At 45.8% G+C, this 26520-nt stretch overlaps 1 protein-coding gene across 6 annotated transcripts; it reads right to left on the reverse strand.

Moving 5' to 3' along the window:
- Positions 1-90: 90 nt before the first annotated feature.
- Positions 91-25184, reverse strand: PHYKPL (5-phosphohydroxy-L-lysine phospho-lyase). 6 transcript variants are annotated; one of them, XM_069591841.1, is made up of 13 exons: positions 25051-25184; positions 24117-24235; positions 22676-22835; positions 19721-19795; positions 19032-19119; positions 18838-18954; positions 17270-17352; positions 16792-17017; positions 3619-3773; positions 3167-3256; positions 1330-1460; positions 725-805; positions 91-327 (listed from the first exon to the last, which is right to left on the reverse strand). In XM_069591841.1, exons 1-12 carry the CDS (start codon positions 25107-25109, stop codon positions 756-758), a joined length of 1353 nt encoding a protein of 450 aa, XP_069447942.1. In that variant the 5' UTR covers positions 25110-25184; the 3' UTR covers positions 91-327; positions 725-755. The 6 variants fall into 6 exon arrangements, with proteins under 6 accessions (XP_069447942.1, XP_069447943.1, XP_069447941.1 ...); XM_069591842.1 differs by lacking the exon at positions 25051-25184 and adding an exon at positions 24758-25006; XM_069591840.1 differs by lacking the exons at positions 91-327; positions 725-805; positions 1330-1460 and adding an exon at positions 2040-2571 and having other exon boundaries at positions 25051-25154.
- Between the last annotated feature and the right edge of the window lie 1336 nt (positions 25185-26520).

Genomic DNA, 26520 nt, shown 5'->3' on the forward strand with positions numbered 1-26520 from the left:
GGTACACTGTGAAGGGGGGCAGGTGCTCCAGAGCTCCAGTATCCTCCACGACCTCCTAAGGCATCCTGTCAGGCATAACCACACACTGTCTTCGTCTTTGGTTAGTTTCCTTTAATGACTTGGCCCTGCGTAGGACTTGCACAGCTTTAAAGAAAGTGGAGCGGCAGAGGTTTGAGGCAGTTGTTCAAGGAGATGAAGACAGTACAGTGAGGGTTACCACCTTGAATGGGGATGCTGGCCCAGGCCAGTTGGAGTCTGGAGCACCCTGGAACACCTGTGTTGACTTGCCATTGAAAACGGGATTCTATCCCAGCGAAGTTGTGAAACCTGAAGACGAGAGGGGATACACAAAGGACCAGCTGGATCTGGGCAACAGTGTCCCTCCTGGTTGTCATGTAACGGCCCCATCTGGCAGTGGTATTTGCTGGCTTGGCTGGAGCGCCAAGTCTAGGGACTGAGACCTAAGATAGCTAAGATGCAGCCCTTGTCTGGGGCCTGGGTGGATATAGCCTCACAAAAGTTCTGTATCTTATAGAGGAACTGGCTGGGGAAGGAAATAGCTTTTCAGGGGTGAGCGATGTGGAGCTCAAGGCACCTAGAGCCTCCCAGTGTTGAAATTAACCTGTGGGAAAGATACACCACTTGGAACAAATACAGGAGCTGCTGATGGATGGTAAGGAAGCCAGCTCTGAGTCTTCTGGGAACAAGAAGCAAGGCCACTTACCTAGAGAAAGATAACTCTCAGCAGGGCTGCCTCAGGAGTGGAGCCTTAGGGTCTCACAACTTCTCACTTTCTCTTCCATGTCTGAAAAATACCACAGGACCACTCAGAATGGTCCACCTTCAAAAATACATTCCCTTTTCCCAGCAGGTCCCGTTCCACTTCCAAATGTCTCTACTAGGGAGAACTGGGGGCAGTACAGTAGAAAGTAATCTGGTTGGGGATGGTGGGGTGGTTGCCCCTGGGCTGTAGGGGAGTCGACGGGAGACCAATGTGGTAAGGGATTTCATGTTGAATCTGTCCTGAGCGCATCTCATTTTAGCCACTTAGCAACTGAAAAACAAAGCTGCTGCCACCTGTCTTAGGGAAGCTATGAGGGTATAAGAAGCTAAGATATAATGGAAATCTCCCACTGTGGTTCTGACAGTTGGGCCCAGCCCTGCTTTCCCTTGTCCTGCATGCCACACTGGTGCCTGCCCAGGGCTCCGAGTTTTGGGGGCACAGGCAGGAATAGGCCTCCCCACTCCTTGTACTGCTCAGAGGACACCTGGCTCAGCTGTTAGACCCCTGTCCCTGGGCATACTGGGAGGTTGTGGCTCCAGGCTCACCTGTCAGGATGGCATCTAGCTTTGCTACCACGTGTCGTGCGTTGTCCAAGCTGAAACACATCGGGGGCTTAAACTTGAGTACATTCCTCCCAGGCCCGTCGGTGCTCAACAAAATGTAGTTCTCCTTAAGCCTGTGAGGGTAGGACACAGCAGATCCTGCTGCCCACCGGCCAAGGGCGCTTCATACAGATCTTCAGACTTCTCAGCCTGGTGTTGGCAGCCATACTGCTCTCAGAACCCACCTAAGCCAGTTCCCACCAAAATAACAGCACTGGCCAACCCCCACCCAGATTCCTGCCCAACTCTGTGGCCTAGCATCAAAGACAAGCACAGCAATCCCATCTGAGGTGCCCTGAGGCTGCTGCCACCCCCCAACCTCCGCCCCCAGAGCAGGGGTCTTGCTTCATCCATCCCTAGAGGCCCAGTGTAAGCCAAACAGAATGGCCGTGGGGCTACAATGTGGATGTCAAGATGCCCTGCTTTTTCCATTTCGACGTATGGTTTATGTCCTGCATGGTTTACTTTTTGTCATAGGAAGGGTCCAGCATTCACAAATAGAATAGTGCAGTGAATTCATGTAACCTAGCTTCAGTAACTCCTGCCACCCCCTTCTCTACCCTGCCCCCAGACTATCTTGTAACTCCAGGCTGGACTATCCAGTTTTAATTTCCAGTTCTTTTTGGAAGATGACTTTACTCTCTTCAGCATTGTCACTGGTACCTAGTAATAACTTTTAATAGTCCACATTTACACTTTTAACCCAGGAAGGTATTTTGGCCTCTCAGAGAAGGGGTCTGATGTGACTGTTTACATTCTCTGACCCACTGCTCTCATTTTTAAAGTGTATTTTATGTAAGTCTTATCAGGAACAGTCCTCAGCCTGCCTCTGGCTCCCTTATCCCATCCCGGTCTTCCTGGCACTGACAGCCATGCTAGAACGCCCAGGTTCTGACTTCAAATCCGGCTCCGGCTCCGGCTCCTCCTAGCAGGGTGACTGCCGGTGAAACACTGGCACTGCTGTCACTCAACTGGAGAAACTACACGGGGCTGGGGGGTGGGGTGCAGAGCGGGGTGCTTGTAAGGTGGAGGCAGGCAGGCTTGGCTGAAGAGCTGGCTCCCTCTTTCCCAGAGATCATTCTGAATTCCCGAGTCCTGAGGCTCCCTGAGAGAACTGGTGGGCAAGCTGGTGGATGTGCTTCAGCAGAAAGGCAAGGGCTGGGTGGCCATGCAGGAGGGGTCAGCCTCCAAATCCATGTGGAGAGATTTTTACATCAATATAGTTTGTATGAATTCAAAACAGAATGGATGCACATTTTACAACCTGAATAAGAATACACATCAAACACTAGATGGGTTTTCCAAGGTGGGGGAAGTGGGTAGGAGTAAAGAATGGAAGAAAAAAGGGAATAACTAAACAAGAAGGGGAAGGGTCCTGGGGCTCAAGTGAACATGCAAGCCAGGGTCGGGGGTGAGGGCTTCTGAGTCTTGAGATGCCGAGTCCTCAGACACTCCCCGCCAAGATGAGCAGGAGTCCATCTGAAAACCTCTAGCAATAGGGAGTCTGCTTCTGCCACAGTCCCAGCTGTGGCTCTGGAGAAGCTGCTTCTCTCAGGCAGCCTGGGGCTGTGAAATGCAGGCTTGTGGCTGCCTGGGTCTGAGAGCTCCAGCAGCTTTGGTATTGTCTTGGTCGAAGTGGCTGCTCAGGCTGGGAATGGCCTGCACTCTGTGGGCCCAGCATGTCTGGGGGCGTGGGTCAAAAAGGAGAGGCAAGGGGGGAGCTCTTTCCCAGTCAGAGCAGTAAATACTACAAAGGCAACTTGTTTCAAGGAAAAAATACCTGGACACCACGTAGTCAGCCTCTTCGGTTGCTGGCATTCTTGTGGCCTCATCTTTGATCAGATCCACACCAATGAAGAGCCCAACACCCCTGGAGCAGAAGGTGACATCTCAGGAGACAAGGCTGCCTGGGTCTCAGCCAAGCCCCTGTCAGAAAGCTGACCAGGGCTCACACCTCTACCTCCTAGGGAGGCTGAGAGTTGTAGGAACCCTCAGAGGGTGGTCAGTGCCAGGAACTAAATGATAGGGAGGAACCCTCAGTGTGGACAGAGTAAAGTCTGATTCTGGCTTTACCACCCCACCTCCCGCCAGGTGCCATCTTGGGCAAGAGCACCTATAGGTGCTTCAGTTTCTCCTCAATAAAAGTTGCCACCATCCCAGGTGGGGTGACAGGGTGAATGAAGGAACCATACCAGGCCTCTGGCAGATAATGACTGCTGTTTTTAGCCTCACCTGATGTCTCCAAGAATGGGATGTTTGGCTTTCTGCTGTCCAAGGAGCTCCATCAGGAAGCTGCCCACACAGGCTGCGTGAGCCTGCAGCTGCTCCTTCTCCAAGACATCCAGGACGGCCAGCCCCACAGCACAGGACACTGGGCTGCCCCCAAACTAAGCCAGGGGACAAAGGGCAGTTCAGGTGCCCAGCAGAGTGGGCCATGCCCCAGGGAGCGTGAGGGGCAGCAGAACTGCCACACACATTCCAAAGGCAGATGAGGACAGGCATGAACCAATGACTCAAGTGTTCTGGGCAGCAGATGGGGTTCTCTTGAGGCCCCATGGGTCATCCCCACCTTTCCAGGTACTAATGGAGATGCATTAGCAGGGATCCAGTAAGAAAGCCAGGGGTGCAGTAGGTTCCCCAGGAAGATGCAAAAATCAGAAGAGAGGGTGTTCTGGGCATTCTCAAAGAACTGGTTTTTGTCAGAAGGCTTCCGGGTCCCATCTCATGGACTGGACCCAGGCCCACTTCATTGTACTACCCATCACCTCTTCCAAGGAGAATCAAGAGCAACATGCCAGAGCCACACCCAGGAAAAGTCACTCTGTAGTTTTAGCTCACAGCTTTACCGGCGTACATCACAAGCTGGCTGCCTGTGAGCCAAATGGAGCCTGAGGATTCATTTTGTTTGGCTTGTGTGGCATAATTAAAGGTTTTGAATTAGGTATTAATGTCTTAAAAGAAGAGACTTCACATAAAAATATGTTATGTCTGACTTAAACCTAGACTATCTGGCTAGGGGACCTCCTACAGACCATCTTTTTTTTTTTTTTTAAGTGTATCTTAAAACCTTTACTGAGGTATAGTATACATACCCAGGTGGTGCTAGTGGTAAAGGACCCACCTGCCAATGCAGGAGACATAAGATCCCTGGGTTAGGGAGATCCCCTGGAGGAGGGCCTGGCAATGCACTCCAGTATTCTTGCCTGGAGAATTCCATGAACAGAAGGGCCCAGTGGGCTATAGTCCATGGGGTCGCAAAGAGTTGGACACGACTGAAGCAACACACATACAATAAACTGCATATATTTTAAGTGTATATAGTTCAGTGTGACTTGACAAATCTATGCTTAGTTGCTCAGTTGTGTCTACCTCATATGACAAATGTATATACTTGTAGAAGCTCCACTACCATGAAGATATAAAACATTTCTACCATTCCCCAAGCTTCCTTGTGCCCCTCTCCACTACTGGCCCAGGTAACCACTGACCTGCTTTCTCGCCACAGTTTTGCCTTTTCTGGAATGTTATATGAATAGAATCACAAAATATGAACACTTTTGTGCTTAGCTTTTGCTCAATGTTTTTAAAAACTTAATATGTGTATTGGTAGTTTGTTCATTTTATGGCTGTATAGTATTCCACTGTATAGACATACTACAATTTGTTTATCCAAATTCCTACTGATAGACTCGGCTTATTTTGATTTCTGTCTATTTATGAATAAAACTTATCAATTTATAATAAAGTCTTTTTGTTAACATATGGTTTCATTTCTCTTAGGTAAATACCTAGGAACGGAACTGCTAGACTGCTTGATAAATGTACATTTAACTTTATAAAAAATGTGAAACTGTTTTCCAAAGTGGTTGTGTACCATATTACACTTGTACCATTAGTCTATGAAATCCCAGGAACTCCACATCCTCAAAAACATTTGGAATTGTGGCATTTTTAATTGCAGCTATTCTAATGGGTATGTAGTGGTATCCTGTAGACCATCTTGGAAATTTGGGTGCAGAATCTCATACCTGAGATCATAAAAACCTTCCTAGGTGATTCTGCTATGAGGCAGCTTTCTGATAATGTCACAACAAATTATATGTGGAATGGACACAGGGGATGAATTGAGGTTACTAACTGTATATTATTACCAACTGTGAACTCATTACAAGGTGGTATGTTCCACTCATAGTGTCATTGTGTTTTGTTTTTTTTTTTTTGATGTGGACAATTTTAAAGTCTTTATTGAATTTGTTACAGTATTGCTTCTGTTTTATGCTTTGGTTTTCTGGCCCAGAAGCATGCGGGATCTTAGCTCCCTGACCAGAGATCAAGCCCATGAATTGGAAGGTGAAGTCTTAACCACCGGACTGCCAGCGAAGTCCCTACCCACAGCATCTTTGGTTTACAATTGTGGCCTAGTCAACATGCTGAACTAGCATAGCAGATAGGTCTTTTCCCCAAGATCACCACAGGGGAACAATAGAAGGAAAATGAAAAAGCCCTGGGCTTTTTCCTAAATGCCCATAGTCCTGGGCATTTAAAAGGCCATGCAGATGTGTAGGGCTATGTTCATACCCCATGCTATGTGCATGTTCAGGAAGCCTGGAAAAGCTCTAAGCTCTTACCACCAGCTAACTTGAGGGTTCACAGAAGAAGGAAATAAAGGCTAAGGCAGAGCTGTCAACTGCTTGGCTGAGTGTTGAAGGCATGTGCCAACACACACATAGGGCCCCTTGTCAAAGACTGACACAGCTCTTGGTTTCAGGAATGTAAGATGTCTGTCTAGTCATTAGACGATCTCAAATCTAACCAAGCAGAGACTATAGTGGTCACACATGACAACACAGACTTTACAGAACTAGTTTAGAAAAGGCAATATACAAACAACAAACCATGAGGAAGAAAAATGATTTGCTACATTATATTATTTTCAATGTCTAATTTTCAACAGAAAATTGTGAATCATGAAAGCATGGTCCATATATGGAGCAGTGGTAGTGGTGGGGTAGTATCAAGAGAAACTGTTCTAGAGGAAGCTCAGTGATGGCCTCATTAGACAAAGACTTTTTCTTTTTTTACACAAAGACTTTAAATCAGATGTTATAAATATGCTTAAACACTAGAAGAAATAGTATCTAAAGAACTAAAAAGCTAAGCATGAATATAGTGTCCTGCCAAATTTGGAATATCAATAAAGAAACTGAATTTATAAAAAAAGAACTCAATAGAAAAGCATAGTAACTGAAATGAAAAATTCACTAAGAGGTCAACAGTAGATGTGATCAGGCAGATGAAAGAATCAGTAAACTTGAAGATATGTCAGGTCTGAAAATCAGAAAGAAAAAAGAATGACAAAAAAATGAACAGAGCCTCAGAGAGACGTGGGACCAAACATTCCAACATATACAAAGGAGAATTCCAGGAGAGGAGAGGGAGAAAGGAGCAAAAAGAATATTTGAAGAAACAATGGTAAAAAACTTACTAAATTTGACGAAAAAAAAACCCCCAAACCAAACCCCAACAACTATTTAAACATCCAAGGAACTCAATGAACTCCAAGTAGAATACTCCATACCTAGACACAACATAACCAAACTATCGAAAGACAAAAACCAAGAGGGTGGGTGAAGTGGGTTATAGAATACATGAATCACAGGCATGTGCTGCACAGCACGGTGACTACAGTTAACAGTACTGGGGACTTTCCTGGCAGTCCAGTGGTTAAGACTCTACTTTCACTTCAAGGGGCACAGGTTTGATCCTTGGTTGGGGAACTAAGATCACACATGCCCGTGGTGTGGCCAAAACAAGCAAACAGGCAGGCAGACAAGTAATACTGTACTGTATACTTGAAAGCTGCTAAGAGAACAGACCTTAAAAGTTCTCATTACAAGGAAAAAACACTACCTTTTTGGTGAGGGATGCCAAGTAGACTTACTGTGGTTACCATCTTGCAACATACACAGATGGTGAATCATATGGTACACCTGAAACTAATATGATGTTGTATGTTAATTATACCTCAAAAAAAAAATTGAAATTATCGAGAAGCAACTCATCTCGTACAAGAGATCCTCAACAAGATTAATAGCTGATTCCTCACCATTGTTGTTTCTAGTCGCAAAATCATGTCCGACTGTTTTGTGACTCCATGGACTGTAGCCCATCAGGTTCCTCTGTCCATGGGGTTTCTCAGGCAACAATACTAGAGTGGGTTGCCATTTTCTTCTCCAGGGGATCTCAACCCAGGGATCAAACTTGGGTCTCCTGCATTGGCAAGCAGATTCTTTACCACTGAGCTACCAGGGAAACCTTTTGGAAACCCTAAAAGCCAGAAGACAGTGGGCTGACCTATTCAAAGTGATGAAAGAAAAATACTGTCAGTCCAGAATTCTATATAAAGTAAAAGTATCCATCAAATATAAAGGAGATGGGAATTCTCTGGGGGTCCCATGGTTAGGAGTCCACGTTCTCACTGCCAAGGGCCTGAGTTCAATCCCTATAGGGAAACTAACAGCCTACATCCTGCAAGCCACATGGTGTGGGGAAAAAACTTTCAAAAAAGATAAAGGAGAAACTAAGATAATTCTAGATAATCAAAAAACTGAAAAAATTTGTCAGCAGCAGATCTACTTTACATGAAATACTAACAGTATTTCTTCAGTGAAAGGACATCAGACAGTAACTCAAATCCCACAAGTAGGTTGAAAGCGAGAGAGTAAATGTATGCCATGCAAGCAGAAACCAAGAGAGCTGGGGTGGCTATTGTAATATTCGACATAAAAGACTTGCAAGATTAAAACTGCTATTAGCAACATAGAAAAACATTTTATAATGATAAAAGAGTTATGTATTTAACAATAGAGCCCCCATCCAATTAAAATAAATAAATTATATTAAAAAAATTAGAGCCCCCAAATACATAAAACAAAAACTGAACTGAAAGGAGAAATATAGAACTCGACAAAAATGGTTGGGAGTTCAATCTCTCATTTTCAATAAGAAACTAGACAGAAGATCAACCAGGAAATAAGCCTGAACAACACTATAAGCCAATTAGATTTAACAGATATATACAGAACACTCCACTTCAAAAAAGCAGCATAAATACTCTTCTCAAGTGCACATGGAACATTCTCCATGATAGACTATATATATTAGACCATAAAACAAGTGTTGATATATTTTAAAAGTCTGAAATCCTAGAATGTATCTTTTCTCACCACAGCAGAATAAAACTAGAAACAAAGAACAAAGAAAAACTAAAAAATATGTAGAAATTAACTGAAACAATGGGTCAAAGAAGTCATAAGGAAGATTAGGACATATTTAGAGATAAAGGAAAAAGGAAAAAAGCACAACATACCTAAACTCGTGGGATGCAATAAAAGTACTGCTTACAGAAAACTTGGCATCTGTAAATACTTTTGTTAAAAAAAACTCGAATGAATGACCCCATGGACTGCAGCCTTCCAGGCTCCTCCGTCCATGGGATTTTCCAGGCAAGAGTACTGGAGTGGGGTGCCATTGCCTTCTCTGACTTTCACTTTAATAAAGTATAAAAGAGAAGAGCAAACTAAACCCAAAGCAAAAAGAAAGAAAATCATAAAGACTATATAGTGGAAATAAACAAATATAGAAAAACAAAAGAAAAAAAAATCAACAAAACCAAAAACTGATTCCTTGAGAAAATCAACAAAATTGACAGACATCAGTGAGACTGACAAAGATAAAAATGAGTCAAATTATGAAGATCAGGAATGAAAGAGGATATATCACTGCCAATCTTATACAAGTAAAAATGAGTTCCTATAGGGAATAATATGAACATATGTCAACAAGCTAGATAACTTCGATGAAATAGACAAATTCCCAGAAAGATAAAAAGTATTAACACTGCTTTGAGAAGAAATAGAAAATCTGAATAGACCTGAAGCAAGTAAAAGCAACTAATCAGTAATAAAAAAAAAAATCCCACAAAGCAACTGGTGAATTCTACCAAAATGTTTAAAGAATTACCACCAATCTTTCAGAAAGTCTTCCAGAAGACACAAGAGGCATGACCACTTCCTGCCTCATTTTTTGAAACCAGTGTTACTCTGATACCAAAACCAGACAAAGATATCCCAAGAAAACTATAGATCTATATCTCTTAAGAACTAGATGTAAAATCCTCCAAAAATATAATAACAAATTGAATCTGGCAACATATAAAAAGGATTATACACCATGATCATGTGGACTTAATCTCAGGAATGTAAATACTAACCATATTAATAGGATGAAGGACAAAAAAAATCAAACAATCATTACAATAAATGAAGAAAGAGAATTGGACAAAACTCAACAGCTTTTCCAGATTTCCCTGGTGGTCCAGGGGTTAAGAATTTGCCCTCCAAAACAGGGGGCATGAGTTTGATTCCTGGTTGGGGAACTAAGATCTCACACTAGATCTGTGGGGCAACTAAGCGCGTGTGTCATAACTACTAAGCCTGTATGCTCTGGAGCCTGTACTCTACACCTACAGAAAAGCGTGCACCCTAGGAAAGCCTGTGGATCACAACTAAGACCCAATACAGCCCCAAAAACCCCAAATAGCCTTTCATTATAAAAGCTCTCAACAAATTAGGGAAAAAAGGAACTTCTTCAACCTGATAAAATGCTTCTATGAAAAACTCACAGCTAAAAAAAAAAAAGAAAAACTCACAGCTGATATTATACCCGATGGTGAAAGACTGAACGTTATTTCCCTAAGATTAGGAACAAGACAAGATGTCTACCTTTGCTATTTCTAGCCAACATTATACTGGAGATTCTCGGGCAGTTAGGCAAGAAAAAGAAATTAAAGGCATTCAGAATAGAAAGGTACAAGTAAACTATTTCTATTCATAGATGACATGACTTTGTACATAGAAAATCCTCAAGAATCTGTAAAAAACAATTAGAGCTAATAAATGCACTCAGTAAGGTTGCATGATACAAGATTGATATCCAAAAATCATCTACATTTCTATATACCATAAATGAAGAATCTTAAAGTAAGATGAAGAAAACAATTCCATTTATAAAGCCATAAAAAATAATACTTAGGAGTAAACTTAATACAAGTAGTTCAAGACTTTTACAGGGAGTTCCCTGCAGTCCAGTGGTTAAGACGCCATGCTTCCACTACGGGGGGTGCGGGTTTGATATCAGGTCAGGGAACTAAGATCCTGCATGCTGTGTAGTGCAGCCCCAAATTTTTTTTCATCATTTTATGAAGAAAATTATGAACATCACTGAAAAAAATCAAAAGACCTACATAAATGGACAGATATGTTTATAGATTAGAAGACTTAATACTGCTAAAAAGGCAATACTCTCCAAATTGATCTACAGCTTCAATGCAATCACTTATCAAACTCCAAGCTGCTTTTTAGATGGAAATTGACAGGCTGATTCTGAAAATTCACAATGAAATGCAAGGGACCCAGAACAGACAAAACAATCTTCAAAAAGAAGAACAAAGACTGGAGGACTAACAGTTCTTGATTTTAAAACATACTACAAAGTATAGTAGTCTAGACTATGTGGAACTGGCAAGAGGGTAGATATACAGATCAATAGAACACAGCTGAAAGTTTATAAAGAAACCATTAAATCCATATAGTTATGATTGATTGATTCCTGACAAGGGTGCTAAGACCACTTAATGGGGTAAAATATAACAAAGAATAGTCTTTTCAGCAAAAAAGTATTGGGACAACTGGATGCCAAGCTGAGTAACTCCAGCTCATACCATCTGAAAATTAGCTCAAAGTGGATCTAAGACCTAACTATAAGAACTAAAACTAGAGAATTTTTAGAGGAAAATACAGGTATAAATCCTCCTGATCTTTGATTAGGTAATGGTTTGTTAGCTATGACTCCAAAGTACAAGCAACCAGAGAAAAAATAAACTGGACTTCATCAAAATTAAAAACTTTTGTGCTTCAAAAGAAGACAACTCAAAGGGAGAAAATTTTACGTTTGATAAAAACATAAAAAAACTAGTATTTAGGATATATAAAGAAATATTAAACTCAGCAAAAAAAGGAAAAGACAAGTAACCCAATTTAAAAATGTGCAAAGGATATATTATTTCAAATACATATGTCATATATATTGGAATCTCCTTCAAGAATCACATCCTTGTCATGGTAAAGGGGCTTGTGTAACTCAATAAAGCTATGGCCCCACATCTTGTAAGGCCACCCAAGACAGACGGGTCACAGTAAACAGTTCCGACACAACGTGGTCCACTGGAGGAGAAAATGGCAACCCACTCCAGTATTCTTGCCATGGGAACCTCATGAACAGTATGAAAAGGCAAAAAGATACGACATTGGAAGATGAGACCCCCTGACTGGAAGGTGTCCAATATGCTACTGGGGAAGAGCAGAGGGCAATTACTAATAGTTCCAGAAAGAGTGAAGCAGCTGTGCCAAAGTGGAAATGACACTCAGTCGTGGATGTTTCTGGTGGTGAAAGTAAAGTCTGATGCTGTAAAGAATGATATTGCATGGGAACCTGGAATGTTAGGTCCATGAATCAAGGAAAATTGGACATGGTCACGCAGGAGATGGGAAGAATGAATATTGACATCTCAGGAATCAGTGAACTAAAATGGATGAGAATGGGCAAATTTAATTCGGATGACCATTATATCTACTACTATGGGCAAGACTCCCTTAGAAGAAATGGAGTAGCCCTCATAGTCAACCAGAGAGTCTGAAATGCAGTACTTGAGTGTAATCTCAAAAACAAGAGAATGATCCTGGTTTGTTTCCAAGGCAAATCATTCAACATCACAGTGATCCAAGTCTGTGCCCAACCACTGACGCCAAAGAGGTTGACCAGTTGACCTACAACAGCTTCTAGCACTAACACCAAAAAAAGATGTCCTTTTTATCATAAGAGATTGGAATGCTAAAGTAGGAAGTCAAGAGATACCTGGAATAACAGGCAAGTTTGGCCTTAGAGTACAAAATGAAGCTGGGCAAAGGCTAACAGAGTTTTGTCAAAAGAACATGCTGGTCATAGGAAATGCCCTTTTCGAACAACCCAAGAGATGACTCAGTCTCTGAAATCAGACTGATTATGTTCTTCGCAGCCAAAGATGGAGAAGCTCTATACAGTCAGCAAAAACAAGACCTGAAGCTAACTGTAGCTCAGATCATCAACTCCTTATTGCAAAATTCAGGTTTAAGTTGAAGAATGTAGGGAAAACCACTAGGCCATTCAGGTATGACCTAAAAAAAAAAAAATCCCTTATGATTATACAGTAGAGGTAATGAATAGGTTCAAGGGATTAGATCTGGTAGACAGAGTGCCTGAAGAACTATGGATGGAGGTTTGTAACACTGTATAGGAGGCAGTGACCAAAACCATTCCAATAAAAAGAAATGCAAGAAGGCAAAGTGGTTGTCTGAGGAGGCTTTATACATAGCTGAGGAAAGAAGAGAAGTGAAAGGCAAGGGAAAAAGGGAAAGATACACAAAACTGAATGTAGAGTTGCAGAGAATAGCAAGGAGAGATAAGACGGCCTTCTTAAATGAACAATGCAAAGAAACAGAGGAAAACAATAGAATGGGAAAGACTAGAGATCTCTCCAAGAAAACTGGAGACATCAAGGGAACATTCATGCAAGGACCAGCATGATAAAGGACAGAAACAGTAAGGATCTAACAGAAGCAGACAAGATTAAGAAGAGGTGGCAAGAATATACAGAAGAACTGTACAAAAAAGGTCTTGATGGCCCAGATAATCATGATGGTGTGGTCACTCATCTAGAGCTGGACATGAAGCTGGGCAAAGGCTTCATGGGCAAAAGCTGGAGTATGAAGTCAAGTGGGCTTTAGGAATATTACTATGAGAAAAGCTGGTGGTGGTGACAGAACTCCAGCTGAGCTATTTCAAATCCTAAAGGACAAAGTTGTTCAAGTGCTGCATTCAATATGTCAGCAAATTTGGAAAACTCAGCAGTGGCCACAGGACTAGAAAAGGTCACTTTTCATTCTAATCCCAAAGAAAGGCAATGCAAAAGAATGTTCAAATTACTAAACAACTGTGCTCATTTCACATGCTAGCAAACTTATGCTTAGAATCCTTTAGGCTAGGCTTCAGCAGAATGTGAACCGATAACCTCCAGATGTATAAGCTGGGTTTCAAAGAGGCAGACGAACCAGAGATCAAACTGCCTATATTTGTTGGATCATAGAGAAAGCAAGGGAATTTCAGAAAAACATCTACAGCTGCTTCATTGACTACTCTAAAACCTTTGACTGTGTAGACCACAACAAACTGTGGAAAATTCTTTAAAAGAAATAGGAATACCAGAGCACCTTACTTGTCTCCTGAGAAACCTGTATACAGGTCAGGAAACAACAGTTAAAGCCAGACATGGAACAACAGACTGGTTCAAAATTAGGAAAGGAGTACGTCAAGACTGTATATTGTCACTGTGTTTATTTAACTTATATGCAGAGTACATCAAGAGAAATGCTGGGTTGGATAAATCACAAGCTGGAATCAAGATTGCCAGGGGAAATACCAACAACCCCAGATATGAAGAGGATACCACTCTAGAGAAAGTGAAGAGGAACTAAACAACCTCTTGATGAGGGTGAAAAAGGAGAGTGAAAAAGATGGCTTGAAACTCAGCATTTAAAAAACTAAGATCATGGCATGTGGTCTCATCACTTCACGGCAATGGAAGGGGATAAAATGGAGGCACTGACAGATTTATTTTCTTGGGCTTCAAAATCACTGCAGACTGTGACCACAGCCATGAAATTAAACGATACTTGCTCCTTGGAAGGAAAGCTATGACAAACCTAGACAGCTTATTAAAAACCAGAGACATCACTTGGCTGACAAAGATCTGTACAGTCAAAGCTATGGTTTTTCCACTAGTCATAGATGGATGTGAAAGGTGGGACCATAAGGAAGGCTGAATGCTGAGGAACTGATGCTTCTGAATTGTGGTGCTGAAGAAGACTCTTGAGAGTCCTCTGGACTGCAAGGAAATCAAACTAGTCAATCCTAAAGGAAATCAACCCTGAATACTCATTGGAAGACTGATGCTGAAACTGAAGCTCCAATACTTCAGATACCTCATGTGAAGAGTCTACTCACTGGAAAAGACTTGATGCTGGGAAAGATAGTAGGCTAAAGGAAGAGTGGGTGGCAGAGAATGAGGCAGTTAGGTAGCATCACCAACTCAATGGAAATGAATTTGAGCAAACTCTGGGAGAGAGTAGAGGACAGAAGAGCCTGGTACGCTGCAGCCCTTGGGGTCGCAAAGAGTTGGACACAACTTAGCAACGGAACAAGAACAACAACATATTGGAATATATATGTCATATACATTGGAGTGTGTGTGTGTGTATGGCCGATAAGCACATAAGAAGATTCTCAACACCACTGGCCATCAGGCAAATGCAAATTACATTAAGATACCACTTCACACTCACTAGTATGGCTATGATAAAAGATAGAAAATAAATGCTGGAGAGTATACGGAAAAACTGGAACCCTCATAAATTGCATGTAAAGTGGTATAGCTGCTTGGAAAAAGTCTGTCATTCCTTGGAAAGTTAAACTTAGAGTTGCCATGTAACCCAGCAATTTCATTCATAGGTATATGCTCCAAAGAACTGAAAACATATGTCCATACCAAAACATCCACACTGAATGGTCAACTGCAGCATTACTCATAATAACCAAGGAAGGCAAATAGCTAAAACGTTAACTGAAGAACAGATAAATGAAACATGATATGCTCATACAATGAAACATTATTCATTCAAAAAAAGGAATGAAGAACTGATTCATGCTATGACAATGGATGGATCTTGAAAATACTGCGCTTTGTGACAGAAGTCAGACAGAAACAGTCACATATTGTGTGGCTCTACTTATGTGAAATGTCAAGAACCGGCAAATCTACAGAGACAGAAAGAAAGTTAGTGATTGCCAGGATTTGTAGAGCGAAGGCAATGGGGAGTGACTGCTAATGGGTATGGCGATGCTTTGGGGGGTGATTGAAAATGTATAATAACGAAAACTAAGACAGTGGTAATGCCTGTACAATGGACTTCCCTGGTAGCTCAGCTGGTAAAGAATCTGTCTGCAATGCAGGAGACCCCAGTTTGATTCCTGGGTCGGGAAGATCCCCTGGAGAAGGGAATGGCTACCCACTCCAGTATTCTTGCCTGGAGAATTCCATGGACAGAGGAGCCCTGGAGGGCTACAGTCCATGGGGCTGCAAAGAGTTAGACACCAGTGACTAACACTTTCACTACTTTCATACAAGTACTGAATTATGTTGTACACCTGAAACAAATGTCAATTATAACTCAATCAAGAAAAAGATTCAATTCCCAATGAACATACAAAAACAAAAATACACATATACTGGGAATTCCCTGGCAGTCCAGTGGTTAGGGCTCTGTGCTCTCACTGCTAATGGCACAAGTTCAATCCTTGGTAGAGGAACTAAGATCCCTCAAGCCAAGTGGCATGACACCCCTTAAAAATACACACACACTTAATAGCTTCATAATATCTGAAGTAAAAATTAATAGTATTATGAGAAAAAGTTGATCATTTTTCATCATAGTGTGATATTTAAATAATCCTTAATTATTAGTAGATTAAGTAGAAAAAAAAATCCAGCAAGAATATAGAAGATTCAAACAACATAATTAACAAGTGTGACTCAAGAGATATTCAGAGAGTCTGGCAAACAACATTTAGAGAACCCACAATTTCCTAAGGACATGTAGAACAATCAAATACCAGATCACCTCACCATATTTTATAGAAAAAATATCAAAAGAAAAAGTGGTAATAAGTCAGAAGTTAATAAAAAGATTTGAAAAAACTAGAATTGAATGATAATGTAGTGGTTCTTACACTTTTGGTCTTAGAACCTTTTATACTCCCCAAATTTGTGAGGAAGCTGAAAAGGTTTTGTTTATATGGGTTATATCTATTAATATTGATGAAAAATAATTATATTTACCAAAAAATTAGTGAGTAGTAGTGAGAAGGCAATGGCACCCCACTCCAGTACTCTTGCCTGGAAAATCCCATGGATGGAGGAGCCTGGAAGGCTGCAGTCCATGGGGTCGCTAAGAGTCGGACACGACTTCACTTTCACTTTTCACTTTCATGCACTGGAGAAGGAAATGGCAACTCACTCCAGTATTCCTGCCTGGAGAATCGCAGGGACGGGGGAGCCTGGTGGGCTGCCGTCTATGGGGTCGCACAGAGTTGGACACGACTGAAGTGACCTAGCAGCAGCAGCAGCAGCAGCAGCAGTGAGTTTGTTTGTACAGAAGCTACCATGGTGCTTCCTGGTCTGGAGGTTTTACTCACCGTGTTGAAGTACTCAACGCCAGTGGCTTCAAATGCCCTTGCCACAGCTTGTGTTGTGGCCACGCAGGCTACAGGGTGGCCATTGCCTATGGACTTGCCCATGGTGACAATGTCGGGGACGAAGTCTTCCCCCTGCAGCTGGAAGGCCCAGAAGTGCTTGCCTACTCGGCCAAAGCCCACTTGAATCTCGTCTGCAACAAAGACCCCTCCGGCCCTGCGGATGTGCCTGTGGCAGAGGACACACGGCTGATGGGAGACTGTGGTGAGAGGGTGTAAACCAGGAGCTGAGATGTCCTGGGACTCTGAATCCTGGTGTTGCCAAAAGTAAGGTGGGGTCCTGAGGCAGGTATCTGGCCTTTTGGGAGCCACTATTTCTTCAGGGACTTTGACAACTCTGGCAAATAGGCCAGGCTGAGGTTGGAATTTGGAAGCAAGGCTAGGAGACCCCACCCTCAGGCAGCCTCTCCCACCTACTCACCCTGCCACTTCTGGGAAGTAGCCAGCAGGGGGAATGATCTGCCCTCCCACACTGGGCAGAGATTCAGCAAAGAACGCTGCAATCTGTGGAGGAGAAGGGAGTGGCACTGTGGTGGGGCTGAGTGGCAAGCTGGTGCATCTTCTGATGCTGGCTCAGTGCTGGCTCCAAACATGAGTTACTGTTATCACCGTGCCCCCACTTTGGGCTCCACATCCTATCTGAATATTTGCAATGAAGTTTTTTCAGGCCTCAAATCAATTTTTACCACCTGGCAGTAAGACCCCCTGTACTTAGTGTGTTCCAGATGAAATTCACTGACTTCTCCACCATAAACCTGTTCCTTCCTTCCCCCGATAAGGTGAATCCCATTCCTCCTAATTAGGACAGAAATCTGGCCCCATCCTTGATCCAGCCACCTTCTTCACCCATCAGCTGGCACAGCTTCTGACTCTTATCCCTGTAACATCTTTGTACCCTCCTTCCCCCTCCTGGGCAGATCTGCTAGTTTCTGCCTTGCCCTCCTGCAGCTGCTTTCTAACTGGACATCTCTTCCAGTCCATCCTTCACTGGCCACCAGGGTAATGCCTCAACCCAGACACTGAGCTCATCATTGTCCTATTTAAAACCCATCACCAACCCTTTTGCTTACGGCAATGACTTCCAAACTCTGCTCTGCCTTGGAGCTGTTTCAGAGGCTACTGCTGCGATAAAGAAAGGACTAGTGGGGTGGGAAACTGGTCACCCACCCATGCTAACCTTCAGAGCAATCTCTTATTAAATCTACTTGATTTAATACAAGTAGGTGCAGAGCATCTGAAATGCGTAAGCCAAGTTTCCCAGCTGATTCTGCCAACCTTTTTGGCTGGTCTTTTCTGTATATCCTGTGTTCAGTTGCCACTGTTTCAGCAAAGTCTTCTAGAGAGCCTTCACACCAATTGCTAGCTGCCTCCCTTCTACTGTTGCTGTGGCTGCTGCTCTTCCAGGGTAAGACAATCTCTCGTCTCCCCACTGCTCAGGCCAACAGGGCCTTTGCAGGGCACCATGTCAGGCTGACACCATTCAAGTGCATCCCCTGGTCCCATTACCTTCTCTCTTAAAATTCTGTAAAGGTCCCCTATAGCCTCTAGCCCCTCGGCTAGAAGGGCACTTGCAGTCCTCTGACCTATGGTCCCGCCTGCCTTTCTAGGCTTATTTTCTGCCTGCACAACCTGACTCTGCAGTCACATGGTTTCTGCACAGGCCACTGGGCTGTTGAAGATGCCTTTGTCTACCTCCTACCCTGCCTTGAGTGGCTAATGCCTACTTACCTTCTATTACTAAAATTAGTCAGTACCTGCTTCTCCCCCGACAGGCCCACCTTCACACCCACACCAGTCCAGCCTGGACCCCTGGACTCTAGTAATGTCCAGGATATATCTCTACCTAAACTCTCAACTGAACAATTAACCCCACTCCTAGATTCCCACAGGGCAGGCCCTGGTTCCAATTTCTCTCAGGGTTCCCAAGATCCAGTCCAGGGCAAGCAACATTTGCAGCTTGCTGGACCAGAGCTGCATGGATACGGTTACCTTCCTGCCCTTCTCCTGTGCGCTGCTGACCACACGTTTCACCTCACTGGCGTAGGCCACAGCTGGATTGGGGTGGTCTTCCCGGTAGGGGCCCCGGTAGGTATCTGGGAGAGGTGCCTGTGGGGAGGGACAGCGCCACGTCACCCAGGCTGGGGTGCAAGCACCGACCTGTTGCCCACTTGAGCAGCGCATACCACGTGGACCCACTCCTTCTGCCCATCCAGGTCCCGGAACTTGTAGGGGCTGATGTCAATCAGGGAGCTCAGATGACCGTGATAAGCACTGGGGAGGAAAAAGGAGAGGGGACTTAGGCTCGTACCTCCTGGGTGGCTTGACCACTGTCCATCCATCTCAGGAAACAGTCAGGCAAGACCAAGCTTTCTGACACAGCCCAAGTCCTGGGGCCAGGAATGAGCACAGGTCTTGGAGTCAGCAAGCCTTCCTACAAGGCCACTCATTAGCTATGTAATGGTGGCTAACTGTTAAAATCTTTGGGTTCAGTTCTCTCCTCTGTAAAGTTGGGGCAGGGTGCTCTTTCTCTCTTGTGGTTGTGATTTTAAATGTGATAATGCTCTAACCCTGTGCCTGGGTCTTGCACACAGCAGATACTAAATACACTGGGAGTTACAGTTTTAATACCTAAAATGTGGGACCAATTCTCACCACCTTTTAAAGCATTCTCTGCTTCCCAGAAGCTGTCATAATGGAAGAGATGCCAGGGGAAAGAGACGCTGGGTATCCGCATGGGGGTGTCTTTGTGGCCAGGTCCTCGTGATCCTCTGCAGGCCCAGGCCTCTCATCTTTCCTTCCCAAGGCACCTAAAGTCAGAGCCTCACTGATTCCCAATAAGCGGCATGCCCATGCTTCTGGAAATGGCACTTACTGATCTAATACCACCACATCCCAGTGTCCTGTGTACTGGCGTGCCAGCCTCAGGGCCAGGTCGTTGGCTTCTGACCTATGACAGAAAAGGTGAACACTTCTTGAGCAGCTGTTCAGGCCTTTCCCTCCTGGATAACTGCTTCCTATAGAGAAACCTGGAGGGGAATGGAGGAACCCTTCTAGCAGCAAGAAGATTCTTAGGACACCATTCGTTAGTCATTCACTTATTCATTCAATAAATATGTATCAAATGCCTTCAATGTGCTAGGAGCTGGGGGCGAAAATATTAAGTAAAACAGGCAGGCCCTGGCCTTCTTGGAACTTACGTTCTAGTATGTGTCACGGAAGCCCTAAAATGAAGACAGAACGATCATTTGGTAAGCACTACAATGGACATAGGGTGTCAAGAACTAGAAGGGGCTCTACCTTTGATAAGGGATGTCCCCCAAAATCCATGTGTTGAAGCCCTAACTCCTAATATCTTAGAATGTGATTATATTTGGGGACAGGGCCTTTCAAGAGGCGATTAACTTAATATGAGCCCATTTGTGTGCCCCTAAACCAATATGACTGGTGTCTTTAAAAGAAGACATTTGGACACACAAAGAGACGTCAAGGATTGTGCATGACTGGAAAAAGGCCATGTGAAGACAGCGAGGAGGCTGCCACCTGCAATCAAGGAGAGAGGCCTCAAAGAAACCAAACCTGCCAGCACCTTGATCTTGGATTATGACTTCCAGAACTATGAGACAACACATTTCTGTTTAAGCCACCTTGTCTGCAGTGTTTTACTATGGCAGCCAAAGCTGACTAAGGCCATACCTGTAGAGTCTTGAGAATAAAGTTCCTATGCAGAGTGAGCAGCACACAAAGACCCTGTGAAGGAAAAGAGCTCGGGAAACCACAAGACGACAAAAAAGGCCAGGAGAAGCCTGAGAGAGGAAGTGAGGAAGACAGGTAGGGCTGCAGAAGGAGCCTGGGTTTTCTTCTCAGTGCCAGATGAAGCCATCGTCAAGTTTTAATCAGAGAAGGGACATGATTCAGCTCCCATATGAGGAGGAAGCCTCTCTGTGTATCTAATGGAGTAGAAAGCAATTAAGGTGCAAGTGAGGAGAACTAGAAGAAGGACACAAAGATGAGAGCAGGTGGTGGCCATGTGGATGGAGAGAGTCGGATGGAGTTAGGAGCCAGCGTGCAGACAGATGTGACGGGCTTAATGCAGGACTGGAAGGAGGGCGTGTTGCTAACGTGAGCAGAGGTGCACACTCTTCTGTCATTTGCCAGGAGAGAGAGGGTGGTGGTGGTGAGGCACAGCCGGCCTTCTGGGGAAGGTCTGGGGCAGCTGCCTGGGAACGTCAGGGAGAGCGAATGCCACAGTCCCATGCCAGGTGTTAGTGAAGTCGGTCAACTCTCGTGTCTGTTGGACAGGTGACGCTAGACATGTTCCAAAATCACGTGGGTGGTTGGAGCCTTGAGGCAGAAACACACAGGGAACATCTGGGTCTAAGATACAAATGTGGGAGTCAGCAGCATGTGGACAATATAAAATACACAGGAATGGATGAGATCAGGAAGGGAGAGGACCTCAGAGAAGATCAGCCCTGAGAAATGGAAGGGGAGGAATCGGCAAAGGAGATAGAGTAGCAGCCAGAAGCTGGCAGAAAACCAGAAGCATGAAATGTTCTGGCAGCAAGACCAGAAAGCACTTCCAGAGAGTGCTAACTATCAATATTACTGAGAGACACAGGAAGACAAGGGCAGCAAAGAGACCAGGTCTCTGCACTCCTATGCCTCATTGTTCTCTGTACTCTTCTCTCCAGGGCACACTGGGTTGGTTCTGTGTACATGCCTTCACCTGCCATCACTACTCCCAGCGTAGCATCTCCTGTCACCCAGTCACTAAACTGGTGCCTAACGGTGTCCATTCTTGCTCTCCTCCAGCCCTGGTGACATCACTTACCTGATTAAAGCTCTCTGATGGCTTCCCAATGCTCTTAGGATAAACAAGTACCTTACTTGACTAAAGAAGCCCTGAGTGACAGGCCCTGCCTCCCTCCCCAGTGTCTTCTCCCACGCTCTGCCCTCCCTCAATGGCTGTCTTTCAGTTCAACTGTGCAAATACTCGTCCTGCCACAGGGCCTTTGCACAGGCTGTTCTGTGTGATGACCAACCTTGACAAGAATACTGCAAATGCAGTTGGCAGCAACCTTTCTTCCTCCTCATCCAGGTAGCCCCCAGTCAGTGCTTAGCCTAACATTACTTCTTCAGGGAAGTCTTCCCCAACCCTCTCAGAGGAGGCCAGCCCCCCTCACTGCTTCTGCTGCTGCTAAGTCACTTCAGTTGTGTCGGACTCTGTGCAACCCCATAGACGGTAGCCCACCAGGCTCCCCCGTCCCTGGGATTCTCCAGGCAAGAACACTGGAGTAGGCTGCCATTGCCTTCTCCAGTGCATGAAAGTGAAAAGTGAATGTGAAGTTGCTCAGTCGTGTCCAACCCTCAGCGACCCCATGGACTGCAGCCTTCCAGGCTCCTCCATCCGTGGGATTTTCCAGGCAAGCGTACTGATTCTCTGTACTTTTCCTCTAGACCAAGACTCCTCCTTGTTATTTTGTATTTCTCTGAAGAATCTTGGATGTTTCTGTTCCTTATGGAGCTGGGATTTTGGCTGTAGCTCCCAGCACCATGCCCCTATATTCTTAGAGCAAACAAAGATACATATTACCTTGGTAAGCCCCAAAAACAATCCTACAAGGGAGGTAATGGCATCCCTTACAAAGAGAACAGGAAACTGGATCTGACAGAGAAGCAGCAGGGACTGCAGCTGGGAAGTGTGAGTGCCCAGCACACTGAGGGCTGCCTCTCCCCAGACTCAGTTGGCTACACTATGCTTTGCCCATGTGAGCAAATTGCTGCCTCATCTTTTTACTGGGGGCTGGCCATACCATAGTGCACTTACCCAGAATTCAGGAAATAAAACACACAGAGCTTCTCTGGCAGGGTCTCTGACAGCCTCTGCGCATAATCCACAATGTTGTCGTGCAGGTATCGGCTGTTGGTGTTGAGCACCTGGTTCTGTTCGTGTGCTGCTCGGACCACGAGAGGGTGGCAGTGCCCAACTGCAAGAGGGCCACCTCTATCATACGGCTGGCTCCGATCAGCCAATCCCTCCAGGCCTCCCCCAGCCCCAATCTGTAAACCCAACTAGAGGAGATGCAGTTATGGAGGGAGAGGTACAGAGGAAAGAGGGGAGTCTGAAGACAGAGGTGCCAGTCTGGAAGGGAAGCCCTAGAAAGGAGACCTTGAGATTCTGGCAGAAGGCAAAGTTCTCTAGCAGAAACCTGATCTAGAAGAAGCTTCTTGAGGCCTTGCTCTTGACAAAGATGTGGGGGGAGGATTTCGGGGATGAAGATGGCATTGGGGTGTCTGCTTGACTTTACCAGTTAGGGAGGCTGGAGGTAATGAGGGCCAACAGCCAAGGATTATAACCAGAGAATGAAGATGACTGGCGGCTCGCCAAGTGTCAGGCACACTCAAAGCAAGTTACGTGAATTAACTCAATCCCTCCAAATGCCTGGAGGTGTGTACCTAGTATCATCATGTCCATTCTGCAAATGAGCAAACCGAACAGACTGAAGCTTGCCCAGGACCACAGAGGGAGTAAGTGGAGGACAGGGATATGAACCCAGGAAGAATGAAACTAAAGCCCCTGCTTTCAGCTCTACTAACTTCTAATTTCCCTACTGGGTCACTGGACTCCTGTTCCTTCCACCAGCTCTGGTGGCCTCATCTGGTTAACTGAATTCCTACTTAAGTTTCCTCGTCCAGGACCTGAGATGGTTACCAGGGCTAAAGCCTTGCTGTGACTGCCAGGGCCTGGCCAGGGTCCTGTTGGGTTGCTGATCATGGCTAGGCTGACTGCTGTTCTCTGAACTCACCATCAGTTCCAAGTGGAACTGAACCGCTAGACTTAGGTCTTTGACTCCTGCTGGTTTAGCACAGCTTTAGTGGTGTTAAGTCACCCAGTCATGTCTGACTCTTTGTGACCCCCATGGACTGTGGCGCACCAGGCTCCTCCGTCCATTGGATTTCCCAGGCAAGGATACTGGAGTAGGTTGCTATTTCCTCTTTCAGGGGATCCTCCCAACCCAGGGATTGAACCCGGGTTTCCCGCACTGCAAACAGGCTTTTTACCATCTGAGCCACCAGGGAAGCATTTTAGCACAGCTAGTGTTTGGATGTTTCCACAGTTTCCATAGAAAGACTGGGTCTCCTCTGCACATGGATGCTGGCTAAGTTGAACCTGAGTTCCCTGAACCTCTCTGCAACCTGAAGATTACCCCTGAACTAGGTTCTGTCTTGGCATCCTCTTCTGCCCCATCCTGAAGTGTGATACTGACCGTGAGCCACATTGTTGATGCAATCGATGTATTCTGCCCCCTGTTCATCATACATGTACTGCCCTTGGCCCCGGACAATCTTAATAGGATCCTCAGGAAAAAAGAGTCTGCAGGAATTGCTGTAGGGACAGGCAACAAATGGACAGCCATGTCTGAAGATCTGAAGGATGAAATCCACCCATCACAGGCCTCCCCCAACATCTTCCCAGTTTCTGGAAAGGACAAAAGCTTGAAGGGCAAGGTGTTGTGCCCCTGCCTCCAGTTCCCCCACTCCACAGGTGGCTGGAAAGGTGAAGGATGGGTTAAGAAGTTGCTAAAACTAAAATTGCTTGTCATTTGAAGACTATGTGGCTTCATACATATATGAATGAATGTGCCCAGAGTCCCCTGGGTCCTGGAAAAAGTGGCTGCTCCAGACCCACGGACTCCCTAGGGCAGTGTCTCTTTGCTGGGAGAGTGAAGAGGGCTGGCTCTCGGCCCTAATGGTCCTTGCTTGCCAAGCCTGCTGCCCTGCTGGGGGCCAGGCCCAAGCTCTAGCCCAAGGCTGCCTCACGCTCCACGTTCACCAAGAGCCCCTCAGACACAGGTCAAGGGTAGACTTTCTCTAAGGATGCCTGTGAGCCGACTCCCCCCACCCCCACCTTTCATCTGGACTTTCAATCCCTTCCTGGGTCTCTGTCTGGCCGGCCCCAGGTCCAGAGAGCAGGCCACCACTGAGGGAGGTCTTCCCCGGCGCCCGGCTGCAGCTGCGAGGGTGGATAAGACGCTGCGGGGGAGGCGCAGGAAGCGACCGCCTGCCACAGGCTGAACGCCGCAGGGTCTCAGGGGCCGTAGGCTCGGGAGCCGGACGAGACCCGGCGGAGCTGAGGCCTGCAGGCTCCGCGCCGGACGTGCGTACGTCGTACGCGCCGCCCCCACGCTGCTGTCTCTGTACCTGAGCAGCCGCCGCCTCAGGGCCAGAGTCGCGGCCTTCCCTCGCTGATCCGCCGCCATAGCGCTCGCGGGCAGTCCCTCCGAGACGCTGGGCGGAGCGCCCGGGCTCCGCCCAAAGCCACGCCCCAGCAGCGGGCCCCGCCCATCGCAAAGCCCGACTCAGAGCTCCTATTTGCCCCGCGGCCCCGCCCCCAGGGGGTCTATTAGGAATTTGTTCCTTAATTAATTTGGCTAGGGTCTGGTGGGCTCCTCACCCCAGCGAAGTTCCATAGACAGTCCCGAGCGGAAGCTGGGTTTGTGCTCGCCTTGCCTAGTGCTGCCCCAGCTCTGGTTTCCGGACAAATCACCAAATCACTGACCTCGCCCTCCCGACCGCTGTGGTTTCCTTCCTCGGGAAGTGTACCCTGGTGATCCCGCCGCTGCTCCTGCACCCGAAGGGGCTCTGAGCTTCGGGAGGCTTCACCTGGAGCCTCAGGCCGAGTCCCTGAGTTGCCTCCCCCCCACCCCCCCAACCCCCGGCCCTCCTCCCCGAGTATAAAATGGGATGCACCGTAAGCTTCCCCTGGGAACGTGTGACAGGCTCCCAGCATGGTTCGGGTCTCAAGGCAGGCACAGCAGAAAGGGCACCACTGCACAGTCCTGTGAAGGAGCAGCAGAAAGGGCAGGAGAGCACAGGGCCACTTGCTGGGGCTTGCTGAGGAGGTCCTGGGCGTGACTTCTGGGACTCCTGCTGGAATCCAGGCAGAGTGAACCCTAGTTATAGAACCACTATGAGAATCTTACAGTGTTTAGGAAGAGAGGTAGGCCGTCTCCTGAGCCTTATCCACGGCCAGGAGACGGAGGCTCAGACAGGGAAATGGCTTGTTCTTAAACACATAGCAAGAGTGAAGCGGGGGCTGGACTCCCAACTCTAGGGAGTGAGAGAACGCCCTTAAGGGATTGGAAAGCAGGATACAGAGAGATAGCCCCTCCTGGAACTTTCTGCCCTGGTGAACCCTAGAACCAGGGCGGGAGGCTGCAGCCTGAGCTGGGTGGCCTGAGCAGGCTGGAGAAAGGGGAGGCTCCTGCTGTCCCTCTTGTCCCCTCTTCATGAGTCTCAGCCCTCTGCTTCACCCCCCTCATTTCTGATTTCTTCGTCTCTTCTCCCAGACTTAAGGCTTTTTCATTTTTTTGGCTGAACTGTGCAGCTTGTGGGATCTTAGTTCCCCAACCAGAAATTGAACCTGGGTCCTGGCAGTGGAAGCTCTGAGTCCTAACCACTGGACTGCCAAGGAATTCCCACTTAAGGCATTTATTAAAGAATATTTGGAGTTTCTTTATTGTGGTAACATATACACATAACAAAATTTACGATTTTAACATTTAAAAAATATTTTATTTTTGGCTGTGTCGGGTCTTAGTTGCAGCACCCAGGCTGTCTAGTTGAGGCGTGAGGGCTTAGTTGCCCTGTGGCATGCAGGATCTTAGCTCT

Source organism: Ovis canadensis, chromosome 5 (assembly GCF_042477335.2).
Source record: "Ovis canadensis isolate MfBH-ARS-UI-01 breed Bighorn chromosome 5, ARS-UI_OviCan_v2, whole genome shotgun sequence".
NCBI lineage: Eukaryota > Metazoa > Chordata > Mammalia > Artiodactyla > Bovidae > Ovis > Ovis canadensis.

Excerpts from the sequence above, each read along its gene's own strand:
- PHYKPL (XM_069591839.1), bottom strand. The coding sequence starts at position 25,109 with ATGGCGGCGGATCAGCGAGGGAAGGCCGCGACTCTGGCCCTGAGGCGG. Across the intron at positions 22,836-24,116 it reads CATCAACAATGTGGCTCACG|TTGGGCACTGCCACCCTCTC; the intron begins GTCAGTATCACA and ends GCCCTCTTGCAG. Across the intron at positions 19,796-22,675 it reads TTTTATTTCCTGAATTCTGG|GTCAGAAGCCAACGACCTGG; the intron begins GTAAGTGCACTA and ends TTTCTGTCATAG.